The sequence below is a fragment of the Scardinius erythrophthalmus genome (genome assembly GCF_964197995.2).
Source record: "Scardinius erythrophthalmus genome assembly, chromosome: 1".
NCBI classification, from domain to species: Eukaryota; Metazoa; Chordata; class Actinopteri; order Cypriniformes; family Leuciscidae; genus Scardinius; species Scardinius erythrophthalmus.
In genome coordinates, this window is record NC_138221.1 from 41940838 (window position 1) to 41960671 (window position 19834).

Below are 19834 nucleotides of genomic sequence, written 5' to 3' on the forward strand. Positions count from 1 at the left end.
CATTTATTTTAATTTAGTTTAATTAATCACAACCCAAGATATCCAATATTTTTTTTGTCCACAAAAAAAATTGTGGAAAGACGTATTGTGTTGTCAATGTTTCACTGGCTGAATGATCGTCACTCAGTTAAACAACAGTACAATAAATTGAATGGACAGTACTTCCATCCCTCAAAGCCTTGTTTTTGTTTGCGTCAAACTAAATACAGCATCGACTCTTAGATCAATTGCTATGTGTAAGCAAGTGTGTTTTGTGTGTTGCTCTGGAAGCGAGTCGTCTAATACCCCAGCCCCTCTAAATATTCTTGCTGTGGCCATACTGAGCAGTCAGTTGTTATCAGCAAGTCTTTTTCCACTTCTATGTGTGACTAATATGCGTGTTGCTGTCTGGGCTTCACTCACCTGTATATAATGCCCTTCAAATGCAGGAAGAACAAGCCTATGGCAATTTCTGCAGCATAGAACCTAAAGACACACACACATCTGAATCAATATGAACATCAGAGCACAGGAGATGAATCAGTTGAGCTGCTTTTCTTGGAAAATGTGGATGGTCAAAAGCCGGTCAGATGGCCATTATCACAAAATAAACTCCAACACGAAGTATAGGGGTCTGCATAGTGTGACGGCTGACCAATCAGAATCAAGTATTCCAGAGATCTGCCTAATAAATAATACATAAAGGTGCGTTTGATAAAGGTGTCTTTTCTGTTGAGAGCACGGAGACTGGAGCTTTGCCCTCGGAAAAGACATAAGAGAGATAAAGCAAGCCAGATATCTGTTATTAATACAAGCATGCAGTAATCTTTTATTTATCAGGTGGCGTGTTTGTCTGTCCCATATTTTAGAGCAAAATTTGAAGAGAATTAGCATCTGTGTTCAGTGACTAATGCAGCTGGGGGTGGAGCAGAAAACAGGCCTCACTACAGAGCCAGATTATGTCAAAAGATAACTTCTGTTTCCAGGCCAGAGCAGCAACTAGCCTTCGGCTATCACCACTCAGATAGAAAGAAAAAACGAGAGGTAAATTTGCTAAACATTTGCAACACTTTTACAGCTTCATTTGAGCTTCATTTACAAAACTCACTGAGATTTGTCTGCCATAATTAACACTGTGTTATTAACATTTGCGGTAATTGTCGCTAAATGGCTTTTTGTTTGAAGATGTTTGTGTGTATTTTGTGAATAAACTGTAGCTATATATCAAGATACTGAAAGAATAGGGGAGAAGGAGCAAAGTAAGAAGAAAATCAAGTGTAGCGTCAGTTCTGGCAGGTCTCTCAGCTGATACACGTCTACCTATAGGAATATGACGCCTATCACAGCATCCATATACAGTATAAGCTCCTTTGGTATTATCAACATCTATCGCGTTTCTCAGGAACTAATTACCCTCCTCCATCCCCAGCTCCTCCTCTCGTCCAGTCAGGATTTGGCATTCTGATTCCCCTTTGAATCAGACTAAAATCTTGAATTATGTTGTATATTAAAATCTTGAATTAGTAATATCTGCAACAATACATTCATGTTGGTTCTGTTCTGTTTACCCTAGGGGGGGGGGGGGGGGTGGATGGTATTGCTGCTCTCCCTGCTCTTATCCATGCTAGGCTGCATGGATGCACAGGGAGTTCTCTCCCAGAACAGAACCATAACGCCAATCCTAACTGTATGCAAATTGTCAATCGTATTTGACGATAGTGGTCCTGACAGAAATAGTAATTTTGGGGCCTTTCACACTGGGCACATTTGCTGTGGTCCGAGTCTGGATTCACACTCGATTGTATCGAACCCAGGTCCATTTGCGTTCATCTTACATCAGCACACATACAAAAAAAAAAAAATACAAAAAACAGAACAGGTTCATTTCTTTTAATTAATTTAGTGCTATTATGATCAGCAGAGTGATCGACACTTGGGTTTACTGTTTGTGCGTAGCATGAAGGCAGCATTCTGCTGCTTGCAAACAGACTCTTTTGAGAAGAGCCATTTATTTGCTGCACTTGTTGCACTCATTCTACACGATGACACTGCACGCTCACTTTTGCTCGTATCCAATGTAAACCATCACACTCCTGCAAGCGTTTTGTTGAATTAGTGTTGAATTGGTTACTTTACTTCCCAAACAAGTGTGAACCGAGTCCGAGTTGGTTTCACATTCATATTCACACTCCTACAGGTAGTCTCGGGTTCGATACCCCGGTGCGCTCCAGGGTCTGCATGACAGCTTTCACAATTACTGATTTTCCTAAACTGCCAGTGTAAAAATATGCTGTGTCTCACAATCAAATAAGACTGACTCTCATTATGTCTTAATACAGTCAAATAAAAGCCCCTACAACCATTGTGGGTTGTATTTTGCTGGTGGAAACCTGGATATATTCCATTACCAACAGCTACAACATGCTGCAATCATTGCAATGCTGCAATCAAGCAGATCCTCCAAGTCACTGGACGCTTATAATCACCCTGACCTTTGAACTGTGCTGCACATCATATCCAACACATTGACAATGTGGCTCTTCTCCACAGAGATGGGCTAATTCTTTATGATAAAGGGCAGACAGCAAGCTGAAAGCAAAGCAAATAGAGATGAAGCTTGTTAGACGTGGAGCCAGAACGCGATTCTGAGAGGAGATTGCCGCAAAGGTCAGCTCAGTCATCTACTGCCAAGGTGCCGCCCATACTGAGATCCTCTTCAAACGCCTGTTTATTTGCCGTTGGTTCTTTCTTTCTTCGAATTAGTTACAGGGTGGTTCACAGGAATTTCAGCTTGTATGTGATGACTTTAAATGAATTCAGGCATCAGACTATATGACTTGCGATTGTGCTTTATGAATGCAAAATGCTCCGGGTTCACTTTAATAGTAGGAGAACTAGTTTACCTTTTACTTATACTAATTGTAAACAAAAAAAATTGAGAGTAAGAGTAGGGATGTGCAATAATGACATTTTTAAAAATATTTTCTTAGATTTTGTCGATAACAATAATTAGACAATATTCTGCTGAGTGTGTTTTTGTGCTGGTACCTTGGCTGGTTTAGGTCTGTCATGGACATATAATTCCCAAAGCTCATATTCATTCATATTTCATATATTCTGTGTGGTGGTGGTTAGTTTACAGCAGTGACAGACACTAACATTTCTAGGGGCATTTTGACCTTTTTTTTTACCTTATCAGATATTAGTACACATCTTCTATGTCAAGGTCTTATATTTAATCAATACATATTATATAATAAGACAATATAGGGCTATTACCAATAAAATTAAATCAGAATCAACAAAATGCAAAAGTTCATGCGACTGATTCATTCAGGAACAAAGCAAGTGACTATCTTCAAGAATGAGTGAAATTATTGACTCATCAGATTTGTTTAAAGCACATGACTCATTCAGTAATGAAACACTGCTGTGTGTTGCTACATAACACACAATGGTTAATCTATGGTTTTGTTTAGAACTATTTTCATTTGTGAAATAGTGCAAATACAGACAATACTAACAATATTGTGTCTAAAATATAACTCACAATATTCTCTTCTTGTTTATTGAACTGTTGATCATGCTGATGAACACAATCATGCTGATATCCGGGAAAACAGCACTGTTGCTTATGTGATGTTGCTAAACTATGGTATAAATATAAGACATAAACTCACACAGGGGCATTTTTGCCCCCATATCTTGAATTTTGGGGTCATTCTAACTGCATTCTACTAGGCTACTTTATGCACTGAAAGCGTCCACTATCAAGAGTGTTTGTTTGGTTTTTGCAAAATGGCCGTTGATAATGTCATCTCGCACATTGTTAAAGGGGTCATATAATGGTACATGCACTTTTACAAGTTGATTGTACTGAAATGTGTGTTGGCAGTGCCTGTACACAACCATCATAAAATGATAAAAATCCATCCAGTGTTTTTTTTTAAATCTTCTTATATGTTTTCCCCATCTCAAATCAAGCCGTTCGATTTTGTGACGTCACAAAATCGACGCCCCTCCCACGATTGTTGATTGACAGCAGCGTTTCAACACAGACCCCCCTCGCTCGTGAGCGAGCTGTCAATCATAGTCCGTGCGGACCGGCACGGTCATTTTTGAAACGTTGGAGCACTGTCTTTGAGCAGAATGGCGTCCAAGCGATTGTGGTGATCTGTTCTTGGGTGTAATAACCAGAGGTGGACTAAGTAAACAACTTACTTACTTGAGTGAAAGTACAGATACTACTGGTCAAATATTACTCCGTTACAAGTAAAAGTTGTAAAGACCGATTCTTACTTAAGTAAAAGTACAGAAGTACTCGTTTTTAAAAGTACTTAAGTATCAAAAGTAAAAAGTAAATGTCAATGCATTGTTTTATTATTGTTGCATTGTTGAATGTAATACTTACAGTACCTTATGCCTCTGAATCTATGCCTGCCTGCCCTCATATCAATATTACATTTATTTCTAGAACACAGTTCCAGTAGTGGGATTGAATATGAAATTGAATAAGTACACTCAATAACGTCTACAATGGTTTCGGACACCCAAATGGCTGTTCCCTCAAATAGTGCCCTTGGCTTAGTTTTTTGGCTTTGACGTCAACCCGACTTTCATTTCCAACCAAAATCCAACGTCTGTCCGACGACGGGGTTCTGACGTAAATCTGACGTCGGGTTCTGATGTAAATCTGATGTCGGGTTTTGACGTCAACCCGACTTTCATTTCCAAACCAAAATCATCCCCTGACTGACGTTACTACTTTCTACTCAAGGACCTTGACAGAAACATAGTGGAGTAAAAAGTATGATATTTGTCTTTCAAATGTAGTGAAGTTAAAGTAAAAAGTTTCCAGAAAAAATAATACTCAAGTAAAGTACAGATACTCAAAAAGTGTACTTAAGTACAGTACTCAAGTAAATGTACTTTGTTACTGTCCACCTCTGGTAATAACGAACACAGCAGTCATTTTGATGTTCCTAAATCCGAACTGCTGAAGACGCAGTGGCTGAGTTTGTTTTCGAGGGGAATATTCCCCACGATCAACAGCAATGCTTTCATGTTTGCGCGAATCATTTCACCAGACTGCTTTACAAACGAGGGTCAGTAACGTTATAAAGCTGGTTTTGCTAAAAAGCTGCTCCTGAAAAAAGGATCGGTACCAACTATTCATGTTCCTGCTGCACCTCCAGAATAACTGAAGTGAGTGTAACGTTTTATTAACCTTTATATTAATATTTATATTAATCTTTGCAAATCGCTTGCACGCTTCACGATGAATGCGTCTGTTTACACTCAGGGTACATTACGGCATGTTTTCTATGTACGACGTTCTCAATATAATTCATAATCCCACGTTTATAATGAACAACGCGTTATGGATATTGTGTTTTATTATCACAGAGGGGCGGGGTGAGCAAAGCTCATTATCATTTAAAGACACATGCACTGAAACGGCGTGCTGAAAACAGACCAGGGGCCCTATTTTAACGATCTGAAACGCAAGTGTCAAAGCGCAAAGCGCAAGTAACTTTGTGGGCGGGACTTGGCGCTGTTGCTATTTTCCCGGCGGGATAAATGACTCTTGCGCCAGGCGCAAATCTAAAATGGGTTGGTCTGAAGTAGCTTCATTATTCATAGGTGTGGTTTGGGCGTAACGTGAAATAAACCAATCAGAGCGTCATCTCACATTCCCTTTAAGAGCAGGCGCGCTTTTTCTAAAGCAGATTCCTATTGTAACGGCGGATTTGCCAGGCGCGCGCCAGGAGCGGTTCACAGCCGAGGAGAGCAACGCTCTCGTCAGGGACGTTGGGGATGGAGAAACCCACCCAAATTAACTTCGGTTAAAAAGGCGTATGATAATTTGGGTAAATGTATAAGCTAGATGTATGCTTTTATAATAAATTGTCTATCTATCTATCTATCTATCTATCTATCTATCTATCTATCTATCTATCTATCTATCTATCTATCTATCTATCTATCTATCTATCTATCTATCTATCTATCTATCTATCTATCTATCTATCTATCTATCTAATCGTAATAATGTATGATTTGCAAAAATGAAAACTGCTGCTTCTGTGTAGATGAGAGAATCAAAGTGCATGCGCGTTGTGCACACGCTACATTGATTATGGCCAAGCATGCGCCCTTAAAATAGCATATGAATAACTTGCGCAACGCGCCACTGACTTTAAACTATTTTTTCCTGGTTAGTGGCGCAATTGTTTTCTAAACCTGCAAAATAGCATGAAGGAACGTTTGCGCCGGAACACGCCTCCTTTTTTGCGCTGAACCGCCCAGGGAGTGCTAGTTCATTCCCTAGTTTAGCGACGTGCTTCTGTGGAGGGAAAAGCGCGATTTGCGCGGGTGCAAAATAGGAATGATACATGCGTCGGTATACAAAGTCAATTGCGCTGGGTGCAAGATAGGGCCCCAGGTGTTTTTGACCAGGTAAAATGAGTGTTTTCTTACAATACTAATGAGAATTTTTAATTAAAGTATATTACAAACTTTTCATTTAGACCCTAAATAATCATATTAGCTTGTACAAAAATGGCATTATATGACCCCTTTAAAACAACAATTACCTTATTACCATAGATTAAACATATTGCACACATTTTTCATCTTATCTGTCTCAACTCAACACCTCAACAAACCACAGGGGGAGAGATGAATAGATGATTAGATCTGCAGAAATAGAGATAAAAAGAAAAAAAGAAGAGTGAAAGAGAAAGTCAAAGATGGTGAGAGCAGGTTGACCTGGCTTTCGTACACCTACAGTAATTACAAATTATGCTGAGTAGACACCTCATTTCTCCAACAGGAGGGCACTGAGGAAGAGGAGGAGGAGCGACAGCAGAAAGAGTGGCCCAAACTAGTTTGAGGTCACTTAAGTGACAACACTGCACAGCAGGAATTTTTTTCTGCCCTTTGAATGTCCCTCCTTTCCCCCATCATCTGACAATAACAAGGAGAGCTCCTGTTCATTCTACAGTGTGTGCTACCTAAATACTTTACTTTAACCACATTCAACTAACAGACACACATTTTGGTGAGCTCATCAATTAACTAATCGGTCAGCTCATGGTGAAATAATCAGTTAGCTGATTGAACAGCTTATCAGTGAGTTCAACTGTGAACAAGTTCTGTGAAGTCAACATTTAACTTTGGTGAGCTCACCGGCCCTTTTCCCTCAAAAGGATCATTAGTCAGTAACGTTTTGCTTTTGATTGGACTCTGAAAATGCCACATCTTTGCAGTGTAGCCACTTGATGACGCTACTCGGAGACAGAGATGAGAGCTGTACTTACACAGCATGAGGCTCCTTAAACTTCCCGACCTGCTGGATATGGTACATGAGATCTCCACCATTGATGTATTCCATGACAAAGTACAGGCGGTCCTGAAGACACAGAGACAGTAGATTAAGAGACAAACACAGGACAGCTGAGAATAGATGACAGAAGGTAAGACAGCTGAATTATATTGTAACTTCCAGCTGAATATAGAAACGTTTTTTTTTTTTTATCAGTATTTTAGTTTAGATGTGTGTAAACGGATATTTTAGAATAAAATAGGACAGAATAGTATAGGTATGAAAATGTAACAATTCTGGTGCCAATGAATCCTTGATGATTCCTTTAGTACAACAGAACACAGTTCTGTAAGAGTTATGTTTAGTTTAATTGTGTTTTGGTTTAGTTTTCCTTGCTCCTATTTGGAGTTCTCATTCATTGTTAGTCGCCATGGTTTCTAATTTGAGTTACACACCTGTTTCATGTTATGTTGGTTAGTCCCTGTAAGCGAGCACCCACAGAAAAATAGATGAGATATTCTCCACTGATTTTAACCAATACAAAATCGATTGCAGCTTTCAGACACGATTATCTTCACCTTTTTTATAGTTTATTTGAGGCCGGTTCTATTCTATGGCGTTATTTTAATGACAAATATCGAGAGCGGAGTGTGGGCACTGGGCACCCACCGGCAGAAACATAAATCAGTGCCTATGCCTGTATGTATTTAAGTCCTTAGTTCCCTCTGCTCATTGTTCGTGTGCCATTTATGTTTGTTTGGTTGTTATATTTATATTACTCTGCAGTCTCCAGCATTTTACTAGTTTGATTGTAAATAAAAGCTTTTCTGTGGTATTCCCCTTTATCGTACGATTACTGCAGCCACATTGTTACAGGTTCTTGGTTAATTTTTAATTGAACAGGACAAAAGTAATAATTTGCAGTTATTCAGTAACTGTAGAGCTGTTCTGTTTTTGATTCACTAAAAAGTAGTGATGGGGACGAGACCGCCTATGCCAAGTCCGAGTCTTTGAAGGGTCGAGTCCGAGTCGAGACCGAGTCCGTTGGTTTTCAAATTCAGCCGAGTCCGAGTCAAGACCGAGTCTTTGAGGAAGCAAGTCCGAGTCGAGACCGAGTCTTTAGGAGTCGAGACCAAGACCATAAAAACATGTCAGTTTTCATATTCATGATTTAATATCACCCCAGTTAATAATCAACAGTTAGGCCTACAGACTAAGCTAGATTGGGAATTGTTTAGAGGAGCAGTCTTAACGTCTTAATATGGACTATGCTTTTACTATCATTAAAAAAATCCCTACCACATGTATCATCTTCTGCCTATTTTTCTAAACTGCTTCAACAGTGCTGCTCTGTCATCAACATGTTAAGCCCACCCTGACTTTTTTAATCATAGTTAGGACATGCAGAGCAAATTAAAATTTCCTAGTGGTACAGTATGTATTCTAGTCGACTAGTGATGGGGTCGAGTCCGAGTCAAGACCGAGTCTTTGAAGGAACAAGTCCGAGTCGAGTCCGAGAAAGCAGAAACCGAGACCGGACTCGAGTACTACATCACTACTAAAAAGAAAAAGCTCATAAGCGTCATTAATTTGGGAATTTGACGGATTAGTCATGCTGCATGTTTTTGATTAATTGGCATAAAAACATTCAGGTATCTGACAACAATAAAGAAACAGAACAGTTCTGCAGAGTGGTTCATAACTGTTTGACTCACACAAAAAATCTAGTCAACCACTCAGGAATTGGATTACACTGGTCACGCTGTATATTTTTGATTCATAAGAGTCATTAATTTGGGAATTGGATGGAATTAGTCATGCTATATATATATATATATATATATATATATATATATATATATATATATATATATATATATATATATATATATATATATATATATATATATAGCTTAAACTTTACTGTCACTCAACCCCCTGCAAAGACATTTACTGTTAGTGACCTATAAGACATTTTAACACATCCACAACTGCACATTCACAAACAAGCACACACGAGACAAATCCCAGAGCCAAAATCCAGAGATCAAAACACACTGGACGTCTTCATATCTGCAAGTTTCAGCCACATTTTCCCTGGGCTCCATTTTATTGGCTTTCTTCCTGTAATGATGAGGCTTATTTTGCATCAGTTGCGGGTGGTGTAATTTCCTGCAGTGGTGGTGGTGTGTGTTTGTGTGTTTGTTTGTGTGTGTGTGTGTGTGTGATGGTCAGGGGAATTAGAGTCAGGGAGGATTAAGAGACTGAAAGTGATGAAGAGTGCGAGAGGGACAGGGACTGCTAGGCAGCAGTGCTTAAAGGAGGTCCCATCACTGTCAGGAAGGAAAGAGGGAGGGCGGGAAAGAGTCTTTACCTCACTCCACTACACACCAACTACCTAAACCCCCACAACTACAACACATCACCATACAAAACCGCACAGACGCTCACACACACACACACACACACACACACACACACACACACACACACACACACACACACACACACACACACACACACACACACACACACACACACACACACACACACACACACACACACACACACACACACACACACACACACACACACACACACACACACACACACCTGACTTACTCCCCATTATAGGCTTGAGGATAATCTACATGACTGCAGCTGTTTTGCTGTCAAATACCTCCTGTGACTGATCCCCATCCATAAAGAAATCCCCTCCCATCACCCCGCTTGGGTCTCTTGCCACTAACCAGGCTTTATTTGCTCTTAACGAACGTGCGTGCGAAGGAGGAGATGATTTAGAGACGTAGCTTCGTTTGAGATCCAATGCGTTTCCAGAAAAATCAGGCATAAAAGAGCTTTAGCCGCATGACGTCACAATCTTTTCCTCCCCCAGAGTCTCATTGGTTTCTGACTCAGTACTCTCTATCCTTTGACTCTCATTTCCTGTCACGATTTCTCCGTCTCTTGCTATCTTGCTGTCGGTGACAGGGGCTCATGCGGCGCTCAGTAGGATGTTGAGAGATGGCGATGCTGCCTGTCACAGCTCTGCTGCGGCAACAGATGAGTGTGTGGCGCGCTGCCCCACTGTGAGCATGTCACATTCACATGACCACACACACACACACCATTCTTGTCGATATACAAATGACTGCAGTCTCTAAGCACCATGTGGGGGATGGGAGGGATGGATTCTAGTGTGTGTGTGTCTGTGTGTGTGTGTGTGCGCGCACGCGTGTGTATGTTCGGTCACATGCTAAAAAAATGAAAGAATACAAAGTGACGTGTGCCCGCGTTTATGCTTATGTCAAAGAAGAGATGAGAAGAGAAAAGTTGAAAAGAGAATATTTGAGACTACAATAAAAGAGACAAGAACAGAAGAGACAAGACTACAACAGAAGAGATTGTGCGAGAAGAAAAGAGGCGAGAAGAGAGAGGTGAGGAAAAAAGAAAAGAGACCAGACAAGAAGAGAATAGACAGAACGAGATGAGAAGTGATGAGAGAAGAGGTGAGAAGAGAAGAGATGAGAGAAAAGTCAAGAAGAGAGAAGACAGGACGAGGTGAGAAGAGACAAGAAGAAAGACGAGACGAGAAGAGACGAGATGAGAATAGCGGAGGTGACACGAGAAGGAATGAGAAGAGATGATAGAAAAGATGAGAAGAGATGAAAAGAGATGAGAAGAGAAGAGACGAGGCGAGAAGAGAAGCTGTAGTACCATGGTCTGAAAGCAGGAGTGCAGATAAGTGAGGAAGGGTGGTTTTCCTGACAAGGCCAACACTCTCTTCTCCACCATTGTGCATTCAACATCATCATCCTGGATCACCACATCCTTCTTCAGGATCTTTATGGCATACAGCTCATCTCCACCCTTCTTCTCGGCCAACATCACCTATAAAAAGACAAACACAGAGAGTGAAGGTAGCAGGGATACTGAGAGTTATGTAACCAAACACATAACCAAAGCATTTGTGCAAGCAGGAGAAAATGAGCAAAGCAACACCGTAACACAACACATGAGCTTCATTTTTTAGCAGTAGATACACTGGCATTTGACTGCAGATCAATACAGCACTCATTCTCAGCACGTTTAGAGCACGTTAGACCAGAGAACAGCTGCAGCTGGGACAGTGAGGATATACAAAGACGAGGAGAAATGACGGACAGAAGAGACAAAGCTCTCGCGACAGTGTGAGGACAGTAAGGAGCAGATTTGAGTGTGAAATCGTGAGGAAATCATGAGTGATGGGAGCGCAGATTTTAGGATTGAGCCTAAAAGCACATGCACTAAAGAGAATAAAAGAGATAACTAGAGAGAAAGAGAGAGACAAAAAATGGAAGAAAAAGAGGGAAAGAGGTGAAAGAGTAGAGAGAAAGACTGCACTGAGTGAAGGAGCAATATAAATTGGGGAAGATGAAATTAAAAAAGTGATGGAGAGACAAGGTTAATATCCTATAATATAATATAATATAAAGGTTAATAAAGTTAATATTGTATATTATATGTAAAAAAAGAACAAATATTTTAACTGAAATAAGATTTTTGAATTACAAACAAACCTAACCTAAATATATTTTTCAAACATAACATTGAAACAATCTAAGCACAATGAAAAAGTCTAATTAAATGCATTAACTTTAACAGTGCTAAACATGTTTAAATAATGTCAATTAACATATCAAATACTATAATTAAAGCTAAACTATAAAGGAAATATACTAAATGATTAAACTAATACTAAATTATAGGGTGAAAATGAAATAAAATAAAAATTAAAAATAAAAATAAAATTAAAAAACATTCTCAACTACAATACCACTGAGCAGAGAGACGTCTGTTAAAACATCTGCTACCACACAAACATAGAAGAAACATAGATGACCAGACAAATGAAATCAAACACAAACACAGATCTCAATAACTACCAATAAATGAAAAACAAATAAAAGCACTAAAATTTCAGGCTTCAAGTTTCACTTTCTACAGTACATTTCATCCATATGCAAATTAAGTTTATTTTTCAGTATAGAGTGACAGTAGTTGAAACGTTTTCAAAACTGTAGCTTTTCCTGCTACTTTTTTCTAAGAAAGGCAGTAAACTAAGGCAGTATTCTCTCTCCCGTATATGTAGAGCTAGAACTACTAGATCTGATTCTTTGCAGTAAATCTGTTCATGTAAATAAAACCAATTCAAGAAACATATTTACAGATTTGAGTTCCTGGGTGGCATTTTAGTTTTTTTTTTATTTAGCAAGTTGATTTTTCAAGTTGTGGAAAGAGTAGCAGCATGACCATAGCATAACCTTTAAGGAGTATCTTATAGCTTGGAAAGCTACAGATTCAAATTTGCTTCTCCAACACAGTTGGTGTGAATGTGTGTGTGCACATGATGCATTTAAACCCAATTCAATATGCCTGACACAGCCGCAGCACTTCTTGTCACCAAACCAATAGCGCTTCATCAGTGTGTGAAAGCATCTCTCAAATAACTCCCCTCATTCTGCGCCAAGGTGACAGAGAAAATCCTGACAGAGGAAAAGTAATGCTTAAAGAAACTTTACGGACAGTCTGACTCTGCCTTTAAGCTCTCTGTTGAAAATAAATGCACATATTGAAATGAGCGGAGTTATTTCAGTGTAAAGGCAGCCCCAGATGGACACCTTGTGACTGGCGATGGGAAAAGAGAAACGATACACTTCAACATTACAGAGGACACCATCTGCTCCTCACAGGCTCTACATCCTAACACACACACACACACGCACACGCACACACACACACACACACACACACACACACACACACACACACACACACACACACACACACACACACACACACACACACACACACACACTCTACTCTGGCAGCATAGCAAGCAGGTTATGTCCATTCCAACGCATTCATTACCGCTGCATACCTGTTTAGAAAAACGCACATCAAACAAAAGGTACGCGACTGCACACGGTGCTTCAAAGTCTCAAGGACATTGTCAGCTAGTGCAGCCACACAACAGTCTCTGTTTGATGAGAACTGCTCCAGGATCAGCATATTCAAGGACAGAATCTGATCAATGACCATGTCTCCAACTGTGAGATCTGCATCGAACCCATAATCACACAACTGGACTCATGAAAGTGCACATTTGTCATCCTTTCAAGTTCCCTCTCCCATTCACACTTAATTTTCTTATTGAGCATCAAGTAAAAATATCCTTAAAAACAAGACTAATACTACTTGAGAAGTAAAATTGCATAAGATAAAAGGGGTCATCAATTGAGAAATCAAATTTTCCTTTTGACACATAAGAGGTCATTGTACTATAAAAATATCCTGTAAGTTTCAGAGCTCAAAACTTCCTTGTTCGTCCAAAAACGGCTTTTGTTGAAACCAAGCTCAGAAAACGACTCGTTACGTCATAGTGTGACGAAAGATCGCCTCTACAGAAGAAGATCAACGCCTACTTTTACATCATCGCCTCTTTAGCCCCGCCCACTCGTGCATGTCATGTAGTAGTAAATACGAGAGAGATGCAAATACAGGATTAAATGATAGAGATGCCTCTGAGGATTACAATTAGTTTTGAAGTGCCAAGTTGTGCAAAAACACAGTCTTTGCATGCCATCCTTATGATCCTATCAAGAAAGCATGGATGAACTAGATTTTTAACAAAGTTCCAGTTAGATCATGTCAGTAAAGACACTCTTCACTTGTTTGCTTCATTTGACTGTGGATTCGACTTATAAAGCATGTATTATGCAAAAATGTTTCACAATGATGGCAAATGTTTCAACTATGTAACAAGGTATTTATCAACATCAGAAATTTTCAGAACAATTCCAGATGTATGGCGGGGACAATAAAAAAATGATTTAGCAGTGAGCGTTTACTTCCAAGTCTTGAATGCGGTACGCCCGTCAAAAAAGAGTGTTCATTCAAAACAGGATAGAAAATAGCTAATTAATTCCAAATTAGGATGTTTTTTTGATGTAAACATCTTGATAACATTATAAGTGGACCTTGGAGAACATTATAAAAACAATGCAGTTCATGAACCCTTTAAGACATGTTGACAGTCTTGAATTAGGTTTATTTGGATTACTCCATGAAAAAAAAACCTCACTTGATTTTGCCTTAATCATCCTTAAAGCTACAATATGTAATTTTTTTCGCCGCTAGGGGTCGCTAACCTCTTACAATAACAAAGGCTTAAGTTGATGATGCATAAGCGGGATTATGGAACTTGCCGTCATGCTGATGGATCTAATAATGTTTATGGATGAGTGAACACACTGATGTTTTTAACATGACTGTGGTATGAAGCAGGTCACGATTGCTAATGAGAGACAGATATCAGCGCCACACGCGAGTCCCACGGATATAAAGGAATAAGGACATTTAATTCTACCGAACTACCCGCAAATGTAGAATTACTACTCACACAGGTCAGTTTATTAGACGAATGAAACTTGTGAGGTAACACAGCGCTGTTTCACTAGTTCTACACTATCACACTAAACTGCATTTGAGTGTGTTGAAAGTTATAATGTTATTCTATGTGTTAGTTTGTTGGCTATATGAGACTAGCAGTAAGCTAGATCAACATTAGAATAACATACTGATCATATTCTCAGGGCTCTCAAGTCTCACGCATTGGGCGTGAGACACACGCAATTCAACCAGTTCACACGCTCACACGCCACACCGTGTATTTCTCACGCTAAAAAGGCAATGCCAACCAAGTTGTCCTGCGAGTTTTATATATAACGTTGTATACGAGGCACAGGCACACAAAGTGAAGTTTCCTGCCGCTAGCATGTATCTCGGCCAGATTGCGTTCGTTACAAGGCAACACAGATGCGCGAACACACGGAAGTTGACGGAACATTGTCGGCCACCGTACGTTCGTTACCAGGTAACCAACAACATCGCGTGAACACACGTCGTGATGATGGAGAAGGTAAGTTGGAAGAAAGCTCGTCTAACATTTTTAGGCTAGAACATTTAATATATAGCCCATCGTATACATTATTATTGATGCAGTCAAAAACTCTACAACTACTCTGCAACCAGGCCAGAAGCTTTGGCTCAGTTTGGCTAGCTTACGTTTTCTTAAACTAAGGGAATGTTAGTGGGTATGGGAAGGAATGAAGATGTATTTCTTCATTTTATTTTAAATACATTTAAATTTGTTTATTTTATTTTATTTTAAATTTTATATTATACTGTATTAATAGTCTTTCTAGTTACATTAAGGCTACATGTATTAAAGCAGAGTGCTCTGGGTAATATTTTATATCCTGTCAAAACATACATTAATCATTGCCATTGCATTTGTATTTTTCAAACACAAAACACATTTCATAAGCTGGAGTGTGTACACTTGTGTACACACACACACACACACACACACACACACACACACACACACACACACACACACACACACACACACACACACACACACACACACACACACACACACACACACACACACACCTTAATAATACTCTAATATGTCATTTGTTCACAATGTCCCATGCACCACACAATAAATAATTATACCATTTCGACTAGACACATTCAAAATGCAAAAAGATTTGTTTTTCCAAACTGTTTGGAGCAACTTTGTTATATTTTTGTAATTTTTGTATAACTTATTTGTAATTTTGAAATATAACATTAAAGAGTATATTTGATGTGATGAATTGCTCTGTCATTTATCAGATTTACCAATTGTTATAATTTCAATTTGGGCTGGTTAATTATGAACAAGGGGGCAGATAAATATAAGAATATTATTCTTCCATCTGCTCCTTTCTGATCATGGAAATGTAAAGGAAAAATTCTAATGAATTGTATGTGCCTTGGACAAATAATGCATTTTCATGAAAGGAATAAAAGAGAAATGAAAAATGAAGAAATGAACAATGGGTAAAATTGGGGGGCGGGGACATATGGGGGCGGAGCTTCATTAGGGCTCCTCCCCTAACCGCATGTGATCTCACTCCAAGCTTTTGGTAAAACTTGAGAGCCCTGTATTCTAACATTTCATCATGTTGAGCTATATAACATTGATTAGTTTTATGTACATTTGCTCACCTGTCTAATAAAGTACTGTACATGCAGGAGCGGCGTCTCTGTCAAATCGAAGTTTGTCACGGATGTTAAGCTCTCATGCTGCACGCCAGCACGCCATGCTGATATTGGTCCTCGTTTTAGTTCTCCTTTTGTCCCAAGTCTGCTTGCCATGGTCCATAATGTTTGAACGAAACAACAATAGCGTGAGTGTGCCGCTAGACGTAACGCAGTTGTCCACGTCTGTCGCCATGGTTACTATGGCAGTACCAGCGGAAACCAAGGATAACACGGATATTATGTCATTGACAGGCGACAATAACCAGGGATGGAGACATTATTTAAAAGTGGAATTTCTTTGAAATTAAAAGTCTTTGGTAACTTTTGGGATATTGTAAGTACACAACTGCAGTAAATATATCACACTGTGCAAGTGATTTTTGGATATTTTATTACAAAAATCTTACATAATGTACCTTTAAAACGCATCTGCCAATAAAAAAGCTTCACAAAAAAAAAAAATACTACTTCCTTCAGTTACTTTAGCTTTTAACAGACAAACTATGTTTCAAAAAACATGTTTTTATACTTCTATTTACTACAAAGTAGTTCCAATTTGACGTTGTCACTGTAGTTATCCTGATTGAATGCAACAAATTTAGAAATAAAAAGTACATTGTTGTGTTCATTATGGTTCCAGTATGTCACCCTAATACAATTTACAATAGAGTCGATTCAACCTTAAGTGCAAAAAGATTTCGGAAGTAAAAACTCCATTCATTTTCTGCATACGGGAATAGATTTTTAACAATAACTTAACCTTCAACCATTAAAGACAGGCCTACTGTGAGCTACAAGGTTGTAAAACGATGGTATAAGCTTTTGTTGAAGCGACCAGCCAGCATTATTTCTACTTATTTTTTGTATTTGGGTTTAACTGTGGAATTCCTGGTGAAGAATGACATTACCCATGATTCTACAAAATAATCTACACCAATCAGAGAATCAGAACACTGAGAATAACGTAGAGTCAGTAACCCTACACTGTATATACATCAACATCTTTAAATGAACAGTTTTATTTTTCTCCATTGCTTTTAATTAGATTGTCATTTGCAATGCTTCACTGTACTGTTGACCTTTCCCTCATTAAAGCTGTTAAGTTCTGGAAAACAAATACTGATTTTTTTAAATTGCAAGTTGTGGCTGACGTCAGCACTGACTTTCCCATCTGAACACGAGTCTATGCGATTGCAGAGAACCTCAAAACAAGAGGCTTCAAGATTCATGTACAGACATTTGTGCCTGATGTTCGGTCGCAGCACCAAACTGGACAGGTCAGACCACGTCTGTCGTGATGTGGACGACATCAAAAAGAGTCTCGGCTAATGATGCTAACAGAGGTCTAGCACTACACCTCAACATATCAATATCATTTTAAAAATCCTGTTGCCATGGCAACTGGCAGCAGCTGGAACATGAGCCTACATGAGAATGCCCACTCACCCTCCTATCTCCCCTCTTGCTGTCTTTTAGTCCTGTTCTCCAGTAATCTTAGTTGCTTAGAGTGACCTCACAGCTCAAGATTACCTGCTGCTCAAAGCAACAGCGAGCCTACCTGATACACACAGAGAGAAACAGAGCGAAAGACGAGGGACGAGTTACCTTTCCAAAGCTACCCTTGCCCAGCACCATGAGAAAGTTGAAGTCAGACAGTTTCATGCGGTCCCGGTTGCCATTGCTGTCGAATTTGGAGATGGCATTGGAGGAAGAGCCGTCTGTTTTGCTGGGCCCAATTTTAGCTCTCTGTTGGGAAAGAGCAAAAAGAAACAATAAGCGTGTGTTAGTTTGGGGTCACACACACACACACACACACACACACACACACACACACACACACACACACACACACACACACACACACACACACACACACACACACACACACACTTGTTTGTCTAGCATGTTGGCGACTTTCATTTGACTTCTATAGATTTTATACGGAGCCAATAATATTTTCTTTCCCCTACTCCTAAAACCAACCGTCACTGTAACTTAATAATTTGTTACCTTTATATATTGCTTTTTCTAGGTACTCAAAGTGCATACGGAAGGGGGAATCTCCTCAACCACCACCAATGTGCAGCATCCACCTGGATGATGCGACGGCAGCCATATTGCGCCAGAACGCCCACCACACACCAGCTTACTGGTGGAGAGGAGACAGTGATGAGGCCAATCAGTATATGGGGATGATCAGGAGGCCATGATGGACAAATTTGGCCAGGATGCCGGGGTTAAACCCCTACTCTTTTTCCTGAAGGACATCTTGGGATTTTTAAATGACCACAGAGAGTCAGAACCTCGGTTTGACGTCTCATCCGAAGGACGGTGCTCTTTGACAGTATAGTGTCCCCGTCACTTTACTGGGGCGTTAGGACCCACACAGACCACAGGGTGAGCGCCCCCTGCTGGCCTCACTAACACCTCTTCCAGCAGTAACCTAGTTCCCTTTCGAGGGAACTCGAACTGCGTCGGTGACGACACTAGGGGAACGCCCTTCAGCGTAGCACGTCTGAATTCATGAATGAAAACTAATCCAATCCTATTGGCGTTGCGTGATGACGTAGCGTGTGACGGCATAAGCGGATGTATACAAAAGCACGCCGGCACACAGAAATGTCAGCTTTTTGCTATTCAGCAAGCGCTCTGTGTGTGTGAAACAATTCTGTCCTATTTGGTGTTGTATGTCCTGTTAACTCTGCATTTCAATACAGAATCTAGTAACTCGGATCTCGCGTTTGCCGAGGCAGCGCGTTGATTACGAGTGTACTTTGCAATAAGATTCTGTGGCTGGGATCTCGCGTTTGTCGAGGCAGCGCGCAGATTTAAGGTCTGCTTTGCAATACAGAATCTAGTAGCTCGGATCTCGCGTTTGCCGAGGCAGCGCGTTGATTACGAGTGTACTTTGCAATAAGATTCTGTGGCTGGGATCTCGCGTTTGTCGAGGCAGCGCACAGATTTAAGGTCTGCTTTGCAATACAGAATCTAGTAGCTCGGATCTCGCGTTTGCTGAGGCAGCGCGTTGATTACGAGTCTACTTTGCAGTTTGCGATACGATTCTATGACTGACATCTCGCGTTTGCCGAGGCAGCGCGTAGATTGAATGTCTGCATTGCAATACAGAATCTAGTAGCTCATCTCGCGTTTGCCGAGGCGCGCGTTGATTACGAGTCTATTTGCAGTTTGCAATAAAGATTCTGTGTGGGTGCTATAGGCATGCAGTTAGTCCCTGAAGGGTGCTGGCTGTGTTCATTGAGAAATAACTCGCCGCACACAGTGCGTTTCGGGTGTCTCAGCCGCGCCTGTTGACTTTCTTCTCGAGAGATGAAAGCCAAATTTATTGTGAACGACTCGAATCTCGCGTTTGTTCAGACAGCGCGTTAAGGG

At 40.0% G+C, this 19834-nt stretch overlaps 1 protein-coding gene across 2 annotated transcripts in view; it reads right to left on the reverse strand.

Moving 5' to 3' along the window:
* prkcbb (protein kinase C, beta b) overlaps positions 1 to 19834 on the reverse strand; it is a 143392-nt gene that overhangs the window by 32920 nt on the left and 90638 nt on the right. For both annotated transcript variants that reach the window (XM_081384997.1, XM_081384996.1), the window contains exons 9-12: positions 18050 to 18190; positions 11024 to 11197; positions 7302 to 7393; positions 403 to 465 (exon numbers count right to left, since the gene is read on the reverse strand). In XM_081384997.1, the coding sequence (XP_081241123.1) occupies positions 403 to 465; positions 7302 to 7393; positions 11024 to 11197; positions 18050 to 18190 (470 nt within the window). The remainder of the gene's footprint in view (positions 1 to 402; positions 466 to 7301; positions 7394 to 11023; positions 11198 to 18049; positions 18191 to 19834) is intronic.